The 21128-nt window shown below is 46.9% G+C and overlaps 1 protein-coding gene and 2 pseudogenes across 10 annotated transcripts in view; 2 read left to right on the top strand and 1 right to left on the bottom strand.

Annotated features, from left to right (window-relative positions):
• On the top strand, window positions 5688-6441 carry Gm18973 (predicted gene, 18973; annotated as a pseudogene).
• On the bottom strand, window positions 6539-7325 carry Gm9463 (annotated as a pseudogene).
• A 7488-nt stretch (window positions 7326-14813) lies between these two features.
• The window catches only part of Ptprh (protein tyrosine phosphatase, receptor type, H), a 55434-nt gene continuing 49119 nt past the window's right edge, over window positions 14814-21128 (top strand). For 7 of the 10 annotated variants that reach the window (XR_003946524.1, XR_881746.3, XM_006540204.4 and 4 more), the window contains exons 1-4: window positions 15683-15807; window positions 16499-16532; window positions 16897-17007; window positions 20675-20941. Coding sequence is in view for 8 of the 10 variants with exons in the window: in XM_006540204.4 (XP_006540267.1) it covers window positions 15757-15807; window positions 16499-16532; window positions 16897-17007; window positions 20675-20941 (463 nt within the window). In the remaining 2 variants the exon portion in view is untranslated. Of the gene's footprint in view, window positions 15069-15641; window positions 15808-16498; window positions 16533-16740; window positions 16802-16896; window positions 17008-20674; window positions 20942-21128 lie in introns of those variants that run through there. The other 3 variants (NM_207270.2, XM_011250634.3, XM_011250637.3) reach the window with 3 other exon arrangements.

The following is a 21128-nucleotide window of genomic DNA, read 5'->3' as shown; positions in this document are numbered from 1 at the left end:
GATTCCAAAATTATTACTACACCTCTGATAGTTTGAGGCCAACCTGGTCTACAAAGTGAATTCAAGGAAAGCCATATCAGAGAATTCAGAGAAACTCCATATCACTACCTTCAAGAAAGAAATCAATATAAAACTGAGTTAAAGATAAAAAGAGAGTTGGATATTGTAGCCGCAGCATTAGGGAGGCAGGAACAGGAGGAGTTGGAGACCAGCTTTGACTATGTAGCAACTTCAAAGCTAACATGAAACCATTTGAAACCCCATCCAAAACTGAAAAATAAAAATAAAAAAGGACTGAACATGGTAGTGTACCTTTAATCCCAGCACTCTGGAGGCAGAGGCAGGATCTCTGTGGGTTTAATGGCAGCCTGGTTTACATAGGGAATTCCAGGGCACCCAGGAATAAAAAGTGAGGTCCTGTCTCAAAACAAAAACACTAAGTAAAAGAGAGATGGGGATATAGACCTGTGGTTGAGCATCTTACCCAGAGGCTACCAGTGAAGAACTTGGGGTGTATGGCTTCACAGGACAGTGCCAGCCTAGCATGCAGGGGACCCATGGTTCAGTTGCTCATGTTGCATAAGCAAACAAGCTAGAACCTTATTGTGTCTGTCCCTGTAAGCAGATCTCACTACCTAAGTGTGAGGAGGGGAACCATTGTGACGTTTGTGGGTGACAGGATGATCTAGGCCCCAGGAAATCCTCAGGAGAATCATTGTAGACTCCACCACCTCTGTTGAATAGATGACAATAGGGCCAATTGCAACTGGGGCAAAATGTATCTTCCATCCGGTTTGTTAGCCAAATACTGAGTTCCAGGCAAGGTGTTGTCTGGGAAAGCAGACCCCATACTGAGAACACCAGCTGCCTCTTAAGGTGTCACTATAAAGTTCACATCTACCTTGGATTCTATTTTCCAAGATCCACCATCTCCTACACAGATAAATCATGTACCTAGAGGGAGGAAGTTAGGGCTGAGGATGTAGGTCAGTTGGTAGATGCCCACCTAGAAGGCACAGAACCCTTGGGAGGTGGGCACATGATGGTGGTTTGAACCAAAATGCCCCCAAGGGCTCATATATTTGAATTCTTGGTCTCTAGCTGGTGGAACTGTTTGGAAAGGATTAGGAGATGAGACCATGTTGGAGGAAGTGTGTCACTAGATGTGGGTGTGCTAGCTAGTTTTGTATGTCACTTGACTCAGGTTAGAGTCATCAGAGGGAAGGACCCATGGTTGAAGAAATGCCTCCATGAGAGCCAACTTAGAGACATTTTTTTTCAATTAGTGACCAGTGGGGGAGGGCCCAGCCCATTTTGAGTGGTGCCATCTCTAGGCTGGTGGTTCCAAGTTCTGTAATGAAGCAGGCTGTGCAAGCTATGGGAAACAAGCCAGTAAGCAGGACCCCTCCATTGCCTCTGCATCAGCTTCTGCCTCTAGATTCCAGCCCTAGTTGAGTTCCTGTCCTGACTTCCTCCAAAGATGGACTATGATCTAGAAGTATAAATCAAATGAACTCTTTCATCCTCAACTTTTTTGGTCATGGTCTTTCATGGCAGCAATAAAAACCCTAACGAAAACAAGTTGGTACCAGGAATGGGTTGTTGCTGTGGCAGACCTGACAGTGTTTTGGTGAAGTTTGTGGAAGTACTTTGGAACTTTGAGCTAGAAAAGCCATCAAGCGGGAGCTTGGAAGACAAGAATGTTGAGAGCAATGCAGATGATGGAGGCCTGACTTGTGAAATTTCAGAGGTAAGTTTAACGATTATTGGAAATGTTCCCTATTTTGATTTAAGATTCTGTAGTTCTGGTTAGCTGGGATTGAAGAATCAGCCATGATTAACAAGATACCAGAACTACTAAAGTGAAACCTTTATTTTATGGGAATAATTGATGCTGGCTAGCTGGAGTTAAGAATTTAGCAGTAGCCAGGCAGTGATGGCACACGCCTTTAATCTCAGCACTTGGGAGGCAGAGGCAGTCGGATTTCTGGGTTTGAGGCCAGCCTGGTCTACAGAGTGAGTTCCAGGACAGCTAGGGCTACACAGAGAAACCCTGTCTCAAAACACTCCCCCCCAAAAAAATTTAGCAGTAATTAATAAGAAACCAGGGAGACCCACTCATCCCCATGCCAGGCTGTCCTGGCAGGGATAGGTGACCAGAAACCTGCCTTCTATTGCATAGCAAAAACAGGCCCTAGACTCATAGAGCCCCACCTGCCACCACAGAATGCAGCACAAGTGGAAGTCATCCATAGACCAGTCTGCCACCCTGCCATAGAGGTGGGCTGTAGACACTTAGAGACCTTCTTGCCACTATAGCACGTAGGTAAGGCAAAGGAGGTCACCCTTAAGCCTGCCAGCCACATGGCCCCCATGCAGTGAGAGCCAGTGCAATGTGCAAGTGTGTGCTGGACTCGCGAGAGAAAGAGAAGCAGAACAGTTTGAGCATCATGAAGAGAGATGGAACTGGAGATGGGCGGTAGAGAGGAGTAGTCTCTTGTGAATAGCCAGTTCTACCACCTGAGGCTATGGTGAAGTTCCAGCCCTTGCTGCCACTGAAGGCCATGGCTGGGTATGTAGTCAATGCAGCTGCAGGCGTCAGTGTCTATGTCCATGACCTATGTTACCACTAGAGACCATGGAGACGTCCCTCGTCTGGGCAGCCATCTGGGACCACAGAGAGACACGGGTTGTGCAGAACTAGCACTGGTTATGTCACTCTGGAAAGCTGGCCCCATATCTCAGCAGTGGCAGAACTTGGGACAGGGATTCCTGCACCTCACCTGGGCAGCACAGCCAAGCTGACCCTGGTGCAGGGGGTGAGGGTGAGCAGGCCTGAGGGCATGAGCTAGGGACAACTGACCTCACAACTGGTCTGACATCAGGTGGTTTGGGCACAGGGTTGATGCCCTTTGCCACCCCCCACCCCACTCCCTTGATACCTGAGGGAATCTAGAGAGCTGGTCTAGGGATTTGAGAGTGGGAGAGCTGGCCCTCTTCCTCACTGGCTGCATCACTTGGGAGGGTGGGCTCTGAACTCCGGAGCACAGTGAAGGTGAGCTGGCCCAGCAGACACAAGAGCAGGAGAGCTAATCCTGCCTCCTGCCCATGGTGCCATTGAGAGTGCCTAGTCAGAGCAGTATTGGAGTGCTCTGGTAGTGCACAAGTCTGGTGGTGTGGATGTGGGAGAGCCAGCAGGCTGACCAGCTCAGATACCACCCCGGCCCAGATCCAGGGCATTGAGTTAGCCGCAACAAAAATCCACATCATCTTGGAGCTGTTGGAGCGTGTGAAAGAGCCATCTTGCTGATCCAAAGCTGTAGGATCTCCATGACACAGGGTCACAACGGGACAATATTGATAGTGTAACAGGAGCCAGAGACCTCGAACCAGACCAATGACTCATTGCAATGAACATTTTCAAGTCAAGATGTGTGGACAGAGGGGTATACTGTGGGACACACTGTGACACACTTCAGCTTCCATGATGAGATGTTTTCTATAATTTTGTTTTTGTTTTTTTTTCAGACCCTTGTTTTCTTTATTACTACACACAGGAAGCTAAGGGGGCTCTGTACTTGGTTTAGGGAAGCCTAGAATCGGGCCCAGGTAATAAAATACACAAAGAAACCATGAAATCTCAAAAATATATTTTCTTTAAAAAGCTTTCAGGCATTACACACAAAAGCAAACAATTTTACCTTAAAAATATCAATGATCACATCAGTAGCCTACTCCTAATTATAATTACTTCTTCAAGCAACATTTGTCTTTGTTTCCAAATGCAGCAGCAGGTGACAAAATCTAGTTCCTTCCATTGCTTACAGTATGAACTGTCTCTCAAACCACAGTTCAGGCAACTTAACTTAAAATGCATAGACTGTAAAATACATCAAATTTGACATTATTCAATAAATGAAAAAAATCATAATCTCAAAAAAAGTATTACAAAATCTTTTATAGAGAACATATAAAAAGTAGTGTCTACTTCATGATGTCCGAGTCTGTCAACCAGAAGAGCGGGAACAATCCTGCTACGCTGGACACTTCAATAGTTGCACTGATGAACACTACAATCTTGGAATGATGTTTGTTTTTGTTTTATTTTATTTTATTTTATTTTATTTTATTTTATTTTATTTTATTTTATTTTTTTGAGACTTCATTTCCCTGTATAGCCCTGGTTGCCCTGTAATTCTCTGTAGACCAGGCTGTCCTTGAACTTAAGAGATCTGACTGCCTCTGCCTTCCACATGCTGGGATCAAAGGCGTGTGCCACCACACTTGGTTCTTGAAAGATATTCATTTACATACACACACACACACACACACACACAGTTTATTAAGCCAGCCACATAACATACTTCTAATTTCAGCACCTGGGAGACAAAGACAGGAAGATTTTTGTGAGTCCTTCAACTGTACAAAGAGCTCCAGACTAACCAGAGTTACATGGTGAGACCTCAAAAACGAAACAAAACAAAATGCCACATTTTAAAAAAAATACCCAAGACACTAATCACTTTTCATCTAGGCAGCTGGCAGCGGTGTGCCTCACCAGGAAATTCCTTGACACAGGGACCAGAGCTCCACCCCGGATGTGCACACGAGGCAGGCTCAGTCCTCAGATGGGCTCTGCAGCTAGAAGCAAGCATGAAATCTCGATCCCATCCATCATCCACTTTTGTTTCCGTTGGCAGGATTCTGAAAGTAAGATCAGCTTCCCCGAAAGCCTCCGCTGCTCACCAGCACCAGGTTCAGTTAGGATTCAAAGCCCTGTGAAACTTCCAGAGTTTGTAATCTTGGCATCTGAGAAAGCTAGCTCTAAGTCATCAGGGTGAGGACTACGTGGCACCAGTTGGTAAGTGTAGGCAACCACTGAAAATGAGGCAGTATCTTACCAGAAACAGAGCGGGACTATCTCCAATCTACAACTTCAAAAGCTGTCTAGGGGAGGCCACACGTGAGGTGTGTCATGAGAAACGGACTGTTAACCACTACTGATAGCAAGACCAACAAAGGCGGGAGGGAGGCTTTGTAAAGAACGGAAAATTGCAAAACCAAAGACTTCAACTTCACAAAAACTGTCCTTGTACACATCTCAACTATCTCTATTGTACTTAAGAATTATTGTGAGGCCATGTCAACAAATTCTATAATTTGGATTCCTTTAAGACCAAATACTTATTGACAACCCGTCTTTTCAGTGGACCAGTCATGGCCTACATTGTTTGCTCTGAAAGCTGGATTGTTCTTAGGTTAAAATAAAACCAGAACCCCCTTGCAGATTATTTTCATCATTTTGCTAGCGTTTATTCATTTTATTTTAGCTTTTCTTCATTCTTCCCTGAACACAGAAACACTTAAGGCAACAAGAGACATGTTCCGAAAACAAAACAAGAAAACCTGCTATCCCTTTGATTTCCACTCTTACATTCAATAATAATAAATCCAGTAACTCCCAATTATCCAGTCGTAAAGTCCTAAACAAAACAAAACAAAACAAAAAAACCAAGGGTTTAATGGAAATACTGTCCAGAGCACACCACACAGGGTGGGTTGTTAAGTTCTATTAACAAGAACACCAATGATCCTACAAAGAACAACAAAACCTAACACCAGCTGATGAACTTGGCAACTGATAGTTATTGGCTTAGAGTTATGTAGGTAGGCAGGGCAGTGACAATATGTTCCAGGGCTTCGATGCTCAGGCTGGCAGGTCAGGTTCCATATCCAAGAGGCTCCCAGGGGAGAACCAGCAATCTTTGTGGAGTCCAAAAGAAGTTGTTACTTCAGCAAAGCCTAATAGGATGGCAGCCAATATCAAAACCAATGAAAGAACCTCAAATATACCCTAGAGGACAAATCCTCCAGGGGGGTAAAAGGAGTTCCTCTACCTATACATCTAGGGTCTCTTTTTGTATTTTCGTGACATACTTGTATTAGTAAGTTTAATTCAACCATTATACCCAGTTCTACCAAAACAACAAAATGTTTCTCTCAAAACTGCGCTGAGCCCCTAGGAAAGGTTTCTTGCTCCGACAGAGCTCCAGACAAAAAATGCTGGCATCAAATGCACCCAAACCAAGTTCCTAGGCTTAATTAAGAAGGTATCTTTGATAAATCTGTTTTGACCCATGTGGTAGGAAGATCAGCGATATTTCTGGGTCACCAATCACTGCTGTCATAGCCCTGCAGCCCAAACAAGCTCAAGAGTCACACTTTGCTGTGAGGGTGAAGACTCTCGATCTGACCGGAAGCTGGACCCCCCCCCCCCCTCGTTGCCCAGAATGGCAGGGTGAGAACAGAAGCTGTAAAGAAGCAGACCACACCAAAATGCCAGAGCCCACACCGCCAGTGCACAGCCAGGAGCCCCTGCTGGGGTTCTGGCCACCTTCTCATTAAAAGGTTCTGAACACAGCAGGAAATAAATCCACGATCGTCTTGAACCTAGTAAGTCCGGTGGAGAGGGTTTGCCATGCACATGGGACCTTGTTGCTTCTAAGAGAGCTGCACACAAGACACAGGAGGTGCCGGAAATGTCCTCATTAACAACCCTGCCATTGATCTAGATGCTTAAGCGCTTGCAGGAGCTGCCCGCCAAGCTCTGCTTCCTTCACCTGGTCTGCTGCAGGAGACGGTCCCCAGGCTCCGGGTGGCACAGTGCCCCACGGATCACGCCGTGCTCCTGACACTGGACGAGGAACAGTGGGATACGGCCCTGGCACATTAGGATGCTGCCCCTCAATTCCTGGTGCCCAAGGTCCAGAAGAGATGGAATCCCTGGACCTAAAGAATCGGCTGCAGCTGGATCTGTGGCTGCACCATACGGCCTAGGCAGCTCTGGCTTAGGCAAATTTGGTGTAGCATATGGCTCTGTGGGGCCAGGGCCTGGCACTGCAGGAGCTGGATAAGGAACACCAGGTGGGGGACATGATGGTCCAGGAGGAGGAAAGGGGGGTGGGGCGGGCTGGGAGGTGGTCCGGTTGGAGGCATGGAGGGATGCATTCCTGTTGGTACTGGTCCAAAATAGAGGCTGCTGCACTCCTGGGGGGCGGGGGAAGTCCAGGTGGCACTGCAGGTGGAGCACTTAGACTACTCCACGGGCTGGAGCCTGGCCACCCTGGAGGAGAATGGCCAACTTTTGTATTGGTCACAGTAGGCGGTTTGGCAGAGGACTCTTCAGGTAGCGCATCTGCCAACGAAAATTCATCTGACATCCCAGCAGGATCCGAATTCCTAGGCATGGCACAGTGGCGGCAGTGAGTCCAGAGAGACAGGCAGTGGAGATCCACTGGAGGCCTGATGGACCCGGGTGGCAGCGACGCAGCTCCTCCTGGCACCGGAAGCGATAATTTGGTTTTGTTTGTTTGTTTATTTGTGTGTTCTTTATTTTCTTTTGGTGAGTGGAGTTCGCAAGGGTGGATGCAAGGGAATACAGAGATGAGTAGGATTGGGGTGAATAGCGTGAAACTCACAAAGAATAACAAACGTTAAGAAGAAGGAGGAAAAAGGAGGAGGGAAGAGAGGAGGGAGGAGGAGGAGGGAGGAGGGAGGAAAGGGGAGGAGAAGAGACCAGAATTACCGAGGTGAAATCTTCTGGGAAATATTTCCTGACAGCACAGAGGGAGTTCCAGAGGGAGTGTTCCAGAGGGAGTCATGGAATCATAGTTGGATCTCCTGGTGGCCGTTGGACTTGGTAGTGTGTAAGAGTGGTCCAGGTGGTACTGGTTTTGAAAGCATGAAGGGAAGGAGTCATGGACAACAACTGAGGCTTGGTATTATGAGAGGCCATTTGTGAAGATGCAGCCTCAGTGGCAGTTGAAGGCCCAGGACTGAAGGGGTCAAGCAAAGAAGTTGAGGCTTGGCACCAGGAAGAGAGCTTATGAGAGGCTGTTGGTGAACGTGCAGCCCAGTTGAAGCAAGGGACCCCAATAGTATTGGAGATGCCATGGGATAACCACCAAGAACAGCAGCAGCAGCAGTGGGGTGGAGCCAGCCAGAACCTAGACGATAAGCTGTGTTTGCTGCAAAGGACAGAGCTGAAGAAGTGACCCAAGCCCTTTGGAGGAGCCCAGAAGATCATGAGTGGATTCTAGACATTGGACATTGAGTTACTTCTAATATTGGAGTTTAGTTTTGCTTGGTTCAGACTGTGATTGCGCTGTGCCCTAGTTCTTCCATCTTGAAGAAGATATTTAATTTAATGTTGATCTTTACAGGTGCCCATGGCTGAAAGACCTTGAACTTTTAGAAGAGATTTTGTATTTTTAGAGATATTGGATATTTTAAGGAGACTGACTTTTTTAAAGATTTATTTTATGTATGTGAGTACACTGTTGGTGTCTTCAGACACACCGGAAGAGGTCGTTGGATCCCATTAGAGATGGTTGCAAGCCAAACCGCCATGTGGTTGCTGAGATTTGAACTCAGGACCTCTGGAAGAGCAATCAGTGCTCTTAACCACTGAGCCATCTCTCCAGCTTAGAAGACTGATGGGACTTTGAAAGTTATTTGTGTTTTTCATGTGAGATCTTGGGGATGAATGAGAAAGGAAAGGTTGGGCTTAACAGTGATGTGTTTTTGTGTCGAGTTGACAGTTTACTGCTGATTTTGTGTGTGTGTGTGTGTGTGTGTGTGTGTGTGTGTGTGTGTGTGTGTGTGTGGCAACTTGACACAAGTTAGAGTCAGCAGAGAAGAAGGAGTCTCTATTGAGAATGGGGCATGACCCAGACCATAGTGGGTGGTGCCTTCCCTAAGCTGGTGGTCTTGGGATCGATAAGAAACCAGATTGAGCAAGTCATGGGATGCAAGCCAGAAAGCAGCACCCGTCCATGGTTTCTTCATCAGCTCCCGCCTCCAGGATCTTACCCTATTTGGGTTCCTGTCCTGACATCCTTTCAGTGATGAAAGTGTAAGCTGAATAAACCCTTTCCTCCCTTATGTTTCATGGCAGCAATAGAAGCTCTAGCTAAGATGGTGGACTCTGAGATTTCAAAAGCACGTGTCATTCCCAGTTAGCACCTCTCTCTTTCTTCCTCTCCCTCCCCCTCCCCCTCTTCCTCCCTCCCCGTCATGTTTGTAGGTCAGTATGTAGGATAGAAGCTCTCAGTTACTGCTCCAGTTCCATGCCTGCCTGTTGCCATACTCTTCACCATGATGGTTCTGGACTCACCCTCTGTAGTGTAAGCTCCAGTAAACTCTTCTCTGAGTTGCCTTGGTCATGGTGTCTTATCACAGGACTAGAAACGTAAGGAAAACAGGGCGGAAGGATCAGAAATTCAAGGTCATCCTCAGTGAGTTGTCTCTCTTCAGTAGAGCGTTTGACTAGTGTGTGAGAGGCCCCAGGGTCCAAGCCTGGAAACCAAAAGCCAGGAAACCAAAAGGAGACTGCTATAGGGATCTCCATCTGTAAGCTGCAGCCAGTCCCCTGAGTCTCAAGGCAGCACTGGTGTGTTCCCTGGGCTTGCTATTTAGGATGGATGGGAAGTCCTCCTGCTATAGATTGAGAAGGCCGAAATGTCTGCTAACTTATGAGCATAACCCTTTCACCCACATGCACAAGAACAAAGGCAAGAAACACATGGGGCTTCTGTCCCAGCTGAGGGACAGCTTTAGCTACAGTCATCCTTGTGTACTTGTCATTATTAGAAAGTGAAATGTCACTCAGCAATTAAAAACAATGGATTTATGAAATTCTTGGACAAATGGAGGTACCTGGAGGATATCATCCTTAGTGAGGTAGCCCAATCACAAAAGAAGTCATTAGATATGCACTCACCGATAAGTGGATATTAGCCCAGAAACATAGAACACCCAAGTACAATTTGCAAAACACAAGAAAATCAAGAACAGGGAAGACCAATGTGTGGATACTTCATTCCTCCTTAGAATAGGGAACAAAATACCCAGGTAAGGAGTTACAGAGACAAAGTTTGGAGCTAAGATGAAAAGATGGACTATCCAGAGACTACCCCACTCGGGGATCCATCCCATAATCAGCCACCAAACCAGACACTATTGCACAATGCCAGAAAGATTTTGCTGAAGGGAACCTGCTATAGCTGTCTCATATGAGGCTATGCCAGTGCCTGGCAAATACAGAAGTGGATGCTCACAGTCAATTATTGGATGGAACACAGGGCCCCCAATGGAGAAGCTAGAGAAAGTACCCAAGGAGCGGAAGGGGTCTGCAACCCTATAGGTGGAACAACAATATGAATTAACTAATACCCCCAGTGCTCGTGTCTCTAGCTGCATATGTAGCAGAAGATGGCCTAGTCGGCCATCACTGGGAAGAGAGGCCCCTTGGTCTTGCAAACTTTATATGCCCCAGTACAGAGGAACACCAGGGCCAAGAAGTGGGAGTGGGTGGGTAGGGGAGCAGGGCAGAGGGAGGGTATAGGGAACTTTCGGGATAGCATTTGAAATGTATATAAAGAAAATATCTAATAAAAAATAAATAAATACCCCCCCCCACCAGAAAAAAGAAAGTGAACTCTTGATCCCAGCAATTGGCACCATGTGGGGCGGACCTTCAGGAGACTGTGCCTTGTTGGCCGAAGTGGATTGCTTGAGGGTTGCAGCTGGGTCCAACTTCCTGAGCTCAGACATGTGAATCCATTAGATTGTAACGTCCCAGTGCCACGCCTCCCAGTGCCACGCCTCCCAGTGCCACACCTCCCTGGTGATGACCTGAACCTTCTGCAGCCATGAGTCCAAAGTACCTCCTTAACTTGCTTTTGTCAGGTATTTTAATCACAGTGTACAGGAAATTAACTAATAATACATTCTCCCTCCCCCCAGCCTTAGCCAGATCTGAAGTCATTGTGACCTTTTAAATGAAATTACTTTTATATTAGTGTTTGGTTTAATTTAATTTATTAATTAATTAATTTTCTACACTCCGTATTTTATCTGTCCCCATCCACCCTCCAACTGTTCCACATTTCACACCTCCTCCCCACTCCCCTTTTTCTACATGGATGTCCCCACCCTTCACCCCACCTGACCTCTAACCTCCCTGGGGCCTCCAGTCTCTTGAGGCTTAGGTGCATCATTTCTGAATGAACACAGACCCGGCAGTCCTCTACTGTATGTGTGTTGGGGGCCTCTTATCAGCTGGTGTATGTTGTCTGTTTGGTGGTCCAGTGTTTGAGAGATCTCTGGGGTCCAGATTAATTGAGACTGCTGGTCCTCCTACAGGATCGCCCTTCTCCTCAACTTCTTTCAGCCTTCCCTAATTCAGCAACAGGGGTCAGCTGCTTCTGTCCATTGGTTGGGTGCAAATATCTGCATCTGACTCTCTTAGCTGCTTGTTGGGTCTTTCAGAGTGCGGTCATGCTAGGTCTCTTTTTGTGAGCACTCCATAGCCTCAGTAACAGTGTCAGGCCTTGGGACATCTTGAGCTGGATCTTACTTTGGGCCTGTCACTGGACCCTCTTTTCTACAGGTTCCTCTCCATTTCCATCCCTGTAATTATTTCAGACAGGAACAATTATGGGTCAGAGTTGTGACTGTGGGATGGCCCCCACTCGCTCATTTGATGCCCTATCTTCCTGCTGGAGGTGGGCTCTACAAGTTTCCTCTTTCGATTCTCAGGCATTTCATCTAAGATCCCTCCCTTTCAGTCCTGAGAGTCTCTCACCTCCCAGGTCTCTATTGCATTCTGGAGGGTCCCCCAACCTCCTATGTCCCGAGGATGCCTGTGCTCTTGACCACTGAACAATCGCTCCAGCCCCCCAGTGAGCGTTTGTATCCCTTACAGATTACTATTGAATCAGAGCCAGGGCGCAGTAACTGTAATCGCCTTGTCCAGGGTCTTCCAGGACATTGGAAATCTGCCTCAGAGAAGCTAGGTGGAAGCTTTCCTTCCGTAGTTTTGATTGGCCTCAGCAAGTTCTCCCTGAAGGGAACATGTTCCAGACAGAAATGCTTCTGTGTGTGAAACTTGCTGGGAGCTGGAAACGGGCTGTGAGCCTGTCCGTGTGGTTGTGTTTGGTGCCTTGATCTTTTTTCCAGGCACAGAGCTGCCACATAGCTCCTGGGAGCATTTGGTTGCTCACAGATATTTGCAGTAAGAGTAAGTAAGTAGTGTGTGTTTGTGTGTATTCATGTGTTATTTGAGATGGCCTTACACTATAGCCCAGGCTGTCCTTCCTCTCACAGTGATCCTTCAACATTCGCTCCCAAAATCTAGGATGACAAACCTGAATCACGGTGCCTGCTTTCCTTCTTCCACACTCTCTGCCAGGACGATCACAGTCTCACCCTCTGACACTGTAAGTCCCAAATAAACATTTTCTTCTATAATGTACCTTGGCAACAGCATCTCTTCAGAGCAATAGAAAAGTAACCTTGCATTACAGGATATGGGTAGAGGTGGGGGAGGGGGACTGGGAGAGAGGGGGGAGGGGAGTGAGTGAGTGAGCGAGTAAGGGTCAGGGAAAGTCAAAGTCAAGTAAGGGTCAAGGAAGAAAAGGAAGATCCTACACATCTTATATAAGATGTGCTTTGCCCCTGCATGGGCACAGGATTCTTTAGCCATTCAGAATCCAGACAACACCAGAGAAGGGGTGTGTGTGTGTGTGTGTGTGTACATCTTATATAAGATGTGCTTTGCCCCTGCATGGGCACAGGATTCTTTAGCCATTCAGAATCCAGACAACACCAGAGAAGGGGTGTGTGTGTGTGTGTGTGTGTGTGTGTGTGTGTGAGTGTGAGTGAGATGGGTGGGGGAGAGACTATATATATATATATACATATATATATATATATATATATATATAACCTGAGATGGGTGGGGAAGAGACAGGAAGATCCTGAAGTTCACTGTCCAGCTTGTTTAGCCTGTTGGTGAATTCCAGCCAGGTTCAGTGAGAAACCCTATCTCAATCTATAAGGTGGAGCCAAGTGTAGTGGCGCACGCCTTTGATCCCAGCATTCAGGAGGTAGAGGCAAGAAGATCTCTGAGTTCAATGCCAGCCTTGTCTGCAGAGCGAGTTCCAGTACAGGCAGGGCTACACAGAGAAACCTTGTCTTGAAGAGTAAAAGAAAGCAAGAAAAGTATACATGTCTGAGAGCAGTGCAGGAAGATAACTCGTGTGAAGCTCTGTCCTCTTCACATCGGTTCACAGGCGCGCCCATCATCATAGCCATTTATCACGTACCTAGGTAGTGAAAAAGCATTCTTTGAGGTAAGGTTCAGGCTCTCAAGAGGTGAGATTACAGCTGTAGGGCTTGGATGTACTGCAATAATTAATATTCCTTTTTTATTTTTTGAGACAGGTCCTCACCATATAGCCCAGGCTGGACTGGAACTGGCTATGTACACCAGGCTGGCCTCACCTCTTAATGGTGGAACAATCAGGAATGCCTTGTTGGGTTAGCTATGCAGATAACTGTATCCTCATATCCCAGGAGCTGTAGAAGAGAGGAGAGTTGGGATGGGGTAGGGTGGAAGTGCAGGTTAGGAAGTGACATCTGTCCTGGAGGCCAAAGTGCAACACTTGATTATGACCCCCTGAGCTTGATTCCTTCCTCCTCTGACTCAGGAACAATGTCCTGAGATGTTTTCAGCATGGGGCAATAAGTGGTAATTCCCTCCCCACCCTTCCCCCTTGTAACTCTCCTTGATTAAAGGGAGATTGTGAGAATGACGAAAAAGGGCAAACATTTATTGTGAACCAATATGTCATAATGGATGACACCATCCAAGATGGGCACCCGTGACTCTCACTTCCTACTTCTTACACTTTCAAGCTGTGCCTTCCAGTGCTGGAGAGGGAAAGGTATTAGTGGTAGGTGTGTGCCTTCTGGGACAGGGTTAGGAAAGACAGTGTCTACTCCTGTCACAGTGGCACCTGGAGGGAGTCAATTAGGCATTCATGATCTTTCAAGGCCATCCTGAGCTATCTGAGATGAAGTCTCAAGAAATACAACAGCCTGGTGTGGTTTGGCCTTCATTCTTAACACTCTAGGGGAAAAAAAATACTGAAGTAGAGGCAAGTGTAGATCTTTGTAAGTTCAAGGCCAGCCTAGTCTACGTAGTGAGTTTCAGGGCTAGACAGAGGTACAAAGTGAGACCCTGTCTCAAAAACTAAATGAAAATTATATCAGGGAATAAAATTCTGTTAGGTAGAATGCACAAGGCCCTGGGAAACAGTCAAATGGGAAGATTCCCCATCCAGACTCAAGTATATGAGGAGAGGTAACCAGCCATATGGCAGACATAGAATAGTATAAAAGGGTTAATTTAAGTTACAAACTAGTTAAGGAACAAGCCTAGCTAATAACGTAGGCATTCATTCATAAATAAATAATAAGCCTTCAAGTCATTATTCAGGAACTGGGGTGTGGGTGGAAAAGCCCTTGGTTACAGTTGCTTAGAATCCCAGATCCCTGGAGGCAGAGGCAGGAAGAGAGGAAGTTCAGTGAAGAGCATGGAGAGTTTGAGCCAGCCTAGGGTATAAGTCAGGGCCATACATCACCCAGGCTGGACTCTGACTCTTAGTCTTCCTCACTATTGGGATTACAGGTGTGATTACACACCTTGCTTTGATATGGAATTTATCAACCTTCTGCCTCAGCTCCTTAAATGCAGTGATAACAAGCATGAAACACCACACCCTGGTAAGGTTTTTCAGACAACCATTTCTCTCATTCTTCGAAGCTTGTTTACCGGTAGCTGTGACCATTTTTCATAGAGGAGAAATCTGAGTCACCATGGATTGAAGTCACCCTTTTTAAGGTCACAGAAACGCCCCGTGACAAGGGAGATATGCAAATGTAAATAGTCTACCAGGATAGACTACAACTCAGGGCTGCCTGGTGTGGACCCTGCCTGAGCTGAATCTCAGGGAAAGAACAGGAGAGAGGCCTTGCTAGAGGGCAGTGGGAGACTGCATCTGTGCTACAGAGAAAATATACAAAGGCCACGGGTTGAGGAACATGCAGGCGTCACCTGATGGAGCTGCAAAGGTCTACGGGAGACAGGAAAAGGAAACAGAATACAGAGCCCCCGTCAACTCAAGTGCTCCAGTAGGATATGAGGAGATACCGTTTTCAGGGTACCTGTGTGTGTGTGCGTATGCCTGTGCGTGTGTGTGTGTGTGTGTGCGTGTGTGTGTGTGTGTGTACATGTGTATGCATTTATGCATGCAAAATAAGTGTGCACGTACACTTGTGTCAAAGTGTATATGTGCTTATATGTGTGTTTAAGACAGGAGCTGATTCTAGCTTGTAATTTATAGTAATCCTGCCTCAGCTTCCCCTTAAGTATTACAGGTGTGAGTCACCACACCTGGCTATGGGTTGGCTATGATGTGTCCGCATTCCCTAAGACTGGACAGCCAGATGGACATTTGGCTCTATTTACATTTGGAAATCTGCATGGCACATTCACACACAATGGGAGCTGACCTCTGCCTACCTAGGGGATCTGAAGGTACCTAAGTGGAGATGAAGCTTCTGTGGTACAAAATGGAGTGTGCTGAGACTGAGGATTCCAGACTGGACAGAAGAAGATGTCCAGAATGTCTGTGTGGGGGGCCGAGAAGGAAAGGAAGGAGGCTAAGAGACAGGGCAGGGCCCAACTGGGTTCTCAGGCTTACAGCTCTTACTTCCTCCTCCGCCCATTGCAGCCTCAGCCTCTGGCCTCACCAATGGGCTGGCAAAAGGAAAATCTTAAGTCGAAAGTCCATCCAGTAGAGGTTGCAGAGCCGGGACTCCTGCATCCCCTGCGCAGTATCGGGACATATGGCCAGAGCTGGTGGGAACTGTGGGGTTTGGAGGAGCTTGGTGCTATTGGTAAGTTCTCTGCTCAGGGCTGAGCTGGGGTCCAAGGGAAGGAGGGAAGGAGAGAAAAGGCTAGAATCTACATTCCCAGAGATATGGGAGGAAGGTCTCTCAGCCAGAGACTTGAAGAAGCCAGGGAAGGCCATTACCTGGAGAAAAAAAGAACACTCTGCATTTCGAGGAATATAGACAAGCTTTCGTATACTGGTGTCTGGTATGAGAGTAAACATGGGACCAGGCTGCTCATATGCAAAGCCCAGCCCTCCTCCCGCAGACCCAGAGGCCCAAGCCCTAACTCTCTTCCCACAAACCCAAGGTGTCCAGCTCTGGCCCACCTCCTTCAGCCCATTTTCTTTGCCTCTTGTCTTCCCTCTTGGCCCATTGCTTCCTTCCCCCAATGCCTCTGGTTGTATTTTTCAGAAAGTGAAACTGCTCCTCTTATCTCTTGCCCTTATCAGGGAACCAACTTTGGCTCTGATTCCCTGGAATTCCACTTATGCCATGCATGACCGTCCTCCCAACTGAACAGAGCACCAGCGTTGGGGTGATCTTTATCATACCCCATCCCCATCCTCCTCTCCTTGGTCAAAGTTTAAGGAAAGGACAGAGATCAATCAAGAGAGTCTCAGTCAGTCCTGCTAGCTCCACCTCCCGAGTCTCACCTTACCTGAGCTAATTCTTGCCTACCTGGTTTTTTCTCTAGGGTTTGTATGGTTGTTCTGTGGTCAGGGCAGCTGGTGAGTAGCCCTACCTTTAACCTTGTCCTTGACAAAAGATGAGATCCTAGTTCCCCTGAATCTTATGGTTCACAGTGGGCCAGGGATAAGGGCAGTTTCTCAGGTTGGAGCTGGGTGGTGGTGGTGGTGGTGGAGCACAAGGTGGTGGGAGGGAGAATAATGAATGATCTATGCTTTTCTAATCTGGAAGCCCCGCTGTAATTCTCAGCTCCAAGCCCATTGAGAAACCCGAGGGCAGAGACTCAGACCAACACCTCCATCACCCTGAGGTGGGAGGTCCCTGATGGCACTGACCCTCAGAACTTGACCAACTGGGTCCAATGGCCTGGAGATGGTAGCAGCAATAATATTCAAAACACAACAGGTACCAGTGTCACAGTGGACAGGCATGCTCCTGCTTCTTCATACGAGTTTTCCATGTGGGTAGAGAAAGATGGCGTCAGCAGCTCCCCACAGATTCCTGTAACCACCGCAGGTGAGAGCCTGACTCTTTTGGATTCTTTCTTTCTTTAGAAGAGATAAGTTTAAGAGCTGACAGTCTCTTAAGGTGGCAGATTTCACGATCCAAGCAAAATGGAATGACATCCATACATGTGAATTTATCATCCACATTAAATTTAGGAAAAGAAATACAAGTGAAGGGGGCCCCCATAGTTCATGTAGCCAAGGGGGTCTCCTTCCTTAATTATGAGCATAAAGAGAGCACAAAATTGGCATTCCTAATCTCATAAAAATATTCCCATCTCCATGGGTTGCAACTGGCTACATACCAAGAACCCACACATAACACAAAACATGTCTCCCTATTGGACTGTCAGGTCTCAACCATCCAGCAACCCACTACTGGGGCTATGATTTACAGAAATATGACCAACAGGGCCAGCTGATTTCCCAGTTGGTCCCTATTTAGACTTCAAATCTAGAGCAATTTAAGGACAGGAGTTCTGAGCAAGAACGACAAGGCCTTTTCTTTTGTTTTTACATTGTGACCTGGGTGTAGATATAGAGTTACCCACTGGAGCGGTGGCTTTGTCACTGAAGACAGTGACTTCCTCTCCCCCAGAATCCCTGGACTGCCATTTCCCCTTGGTTGGGTCTCATGAGTACACCGCACATTTGTGAGTAACTATTTGGAGCATCAATCTTGTGTTGGCTTTATCCCTACAAGCACAATGGCTGGGAGGTCATGAGTGCCACAGCTATGTCATGCCCCCAAGATAGCACTTGGCACCCCTCCTTTCCATGATGGTATCTGAGCCTCGGAGGAGATGGTAGGTGTGTCTTCAACATCTCCACCTTCCACCAATCTCTGTGTTAACCAGAATTCCCTGAAGATGGCAGCTTCTTTGATCAGTTGAGGGCCGTGAAGGTCCCTGGTAACAGTCCATGTACTTATAGCCACAGAGTACCTGGAGCTGTGTGGGCTTCTGCATGGCCAAATCCTGACTCATCCTGATTGATTGATGATTGATTGATTGATTGATTGATTTGGTTTTCTAAGTAGTGTTTTTTGGTGTAGCCTTGGCTGTCCTGGAACTCAGACTAGGCTGGTTTTGAACTCACTAACTTCCTCCCTAATATGGGATTAAAGGTGCAAATCACCATAACCATATCTAGTGATTTACTTTTGTTTGCATGTGTATATCTGTGTAGTATATGACTCCTGTGTGTGTGTACACGTGTGTGTATGAATGTATGTATGTATGTATGTATGTATGTATGTATGTATGTGTTTGTGTGTAGGCATTTGTGTGGAGGTCAAAGTTGGTTTTCAAGTGTTTTCCTCTGTGGGTCAGCACCTTTTTAAAATTATATCTTTATTTATTGACATTGTGTGTGTGTGTGTGTGTGTGTGTGTGTGTGTGTGCATCCACTTGAGAGTGGACATGGCTCCATAGTCCCAGCTAGCCTGAAATTCACTGTGTAACTCAGGCTGTCTTTGAACTTATGCAATTCTCCTATCTCATTCCCCAAGACATGAGAATGTAGGTATGGCATATTGAGTTGCACCTCTCCTTGTATTGTGGCAGGAAGAGACAACCCAGTAGGAGGGAAGGGTCCCTAATGGAGGCAAAAGAGTTAGAGACAGTCCCTGCTCTCACTGTTAAGAGTCCAAAAAGAAGACAAATTATGCAACTGTAAGCTATATGCAGAAGGTGTTGTGATTATAAAAAAGATAAATAGGTATAAGATTATGTTCTATGGGGGTGTGGTGGGGTATAGGGGAAGGCAATGTCTTTGACAGGTCCATGCCAAGGCATCCCTTCCCCCTGAGGGACCAGCCACATGCCACATGATGGTATAGCATAGAATAGAGATTGTTCAGGGCATGGGGAGGGAAGTTAAGAGGGTAGTAGAAGGAGAGAGAGAGAGAGAGAAAGAGAGAGAGAGAGAGAGAGAGAGAGAGAGAGAGAGAGAGAAGAAAAGTAGAGGCCTGCTGCCATGACCATGTGGAGAGAGAGGGATGGGAATAGGGAGAGAGGGAGAGCAAGGGAGCAAGAGGCAAGAGAGAGGCAAGAGTAAGAGAGTAAGAGAATAAGAGAGAGGAGTGGCCAAGCAGCCCCTTTTATTGTGGGCCAGACCTACCTGGCTTTTGCCAGGTAACTGTGGGGAGGAGCACACCTGGCTGTTGCCAGGTAACTGTAGGGGTGGAGTCCAGACAGAATACCAACAGAGGGCATAGGTTAGTCCTTTGCAGGCTCTCTGGTTGTCATTTCCATCTCTGTGAGCCCCTTTGAGTCCTGTTAGGTGATTTTGTGGGCTGTTTCCTTGTGGTGTCCTTGCCTCCTCTGGCTCCTATATTCCTTCCTCCCCTTCTTCTACAGGATTCCCCGAGCTCCACTAATGCTTGACTGTGGGTTTTTGCATCTGTTTCTATCAGTTTCTGGAGGAAACCTCTCTAGCAACAACTGAGCTAGACACCAGTCTAGGAGTATAGCAGACCGTCATCAGGAATGATTCTCTCTCTGAGGTCTGGGCCAAACAGGCCTAGCCTTTTAGGTAGCCTGAGGGCAAGATTCACCCTTGTGGCATGGGTGTCAAGCTAAATCAGTCAATGGTTGGCCACTCTCACAATGTCTGGGACACCTTTACTCTAGTACAATTGTAGATAAGACCAACTGGACATCAAAGGTTTGTTTTGTTTGGTCTGAGTTAGTGTCCCAATCCCTCCACTGGACACTTATTGGGTTACAGGAGATGGCTGGTTCAGACTCTGAATTCCCCAATGCTAGGAGTCTTAGATAGGGTGACCCTAATAGATTCCTGGAATTTTTCATCGAATTAGGTATCTAGGTCAGACCAGATATGCCCCCTCTAAATCCAGTTGTGTCTCCCAGTACTTACATGAGAGATATTTGAAAACGGTAGGCAGTGTCAGGGGTGGGCTCCCTCTCATGGAGGTCTCAAGCTGGACCAGACATTTCTTAGTCGCTCCCACGATTTCTGGGCCACCTTGGACCCAGCACATCTGGTAGGCAGGACTAATTGTACATAGAAGAGTTTTTGTCTAGATTGGTATTCTAGGGCCTCCAATTGAATCTTGCCAGGTACCAAGAGAAAGCTGGTTCAACTCCAGATCTCCCATTGCTGGAAGTCTTAGGTAGGGTGATGAACATAGATCCCTAGCAGTTTCCAATGCATTGGGTGTGGAGATGCCACCTTCCAATTCAGTCGGATTTTCCAGTACTTGCATCACAGATACTTGAAAGTTATGGTATATCTAATTTCTACATAAAACCCATATTTTACAAAGCAATGACGTTGGGCTTGGGGGCATATGTTTATTCATTTTACTTTCCTTGCTTCTTTCTTTGTTTTCTTGACAAAAAATACCTTTGTATCCCATGTGTGTATCAAAAATAGAGAAATCCTCCTGTCTCAGCTTGCTGAGTACTCGATTTTCAGATATGAGCAACAATGCCTTGCTAGGTCTGACATTGCTAATGCACTGATACCGCTTTCCCAGCCCTGAGCACTAAGTCTCAGCAGCATTGTAATGACAACCAGCCACATGCTAAGAGTCAGGGAAACTGTGCTTCCATGTAGGACTTCCACCTGGGCCATTGGGTCCATGGTCTCTGAAGAGACAGAAACTTGAGGACAAGAGGCAACACTGACTTCCCTTTCTGTCTCCATTTCAGCCCCAAACCCAGTGAGAAACCTGAGGGTCGAAGGTCAAAACAACATCTCCATCAGCCTGAGCTGGGAGCCTCCTGATCAGTCCTCCCTGCAGGGCCTCACCTACTGGACCCAGTGCAGTAGACATGGTGGCCAAACTGAGACCCGGAACACAACAGACACCAGTGTCACCGTGGATGGCCTTGATCCTGGGTCTTCATATGAATGTTCTGTGTGGGTGGAAAAGGATGGACTCTATAGCAAAAATGAGACTCTCAATACCAGCACAGGTGAGAGCAGACACTATTTCCTTACACACCCCCTGACCTCACTCTTCTCAAACCTGTTTCCCCTTTCTCTGTTTAGTTATTTTATTTATTTTATGTGCAGTGGTGCTTTGCCTGCACATAGATCTGGATCTGGGTGTCTGGTTCTCTGGAGCTGGAGTTACAGCCAGTTGTGAGGAGCCATGTGTGT

The sequence above is a fragment of the Mus musculus genome, chromosome 7, assembly GCF_000001635.26.
Source record: "Mus musculus strain C57BL/6J chromosome 7, GRCm38.p6 C57BL/6J".
Lineage (NCBI taxonomy): Eukaryota > Metazoa > Chordata > Mammalia > Rodentia > Muridae > Mus > Mus musculus.
This window is presented reverse-complemented; position numbering and strand designations above follow the sequence as displayed.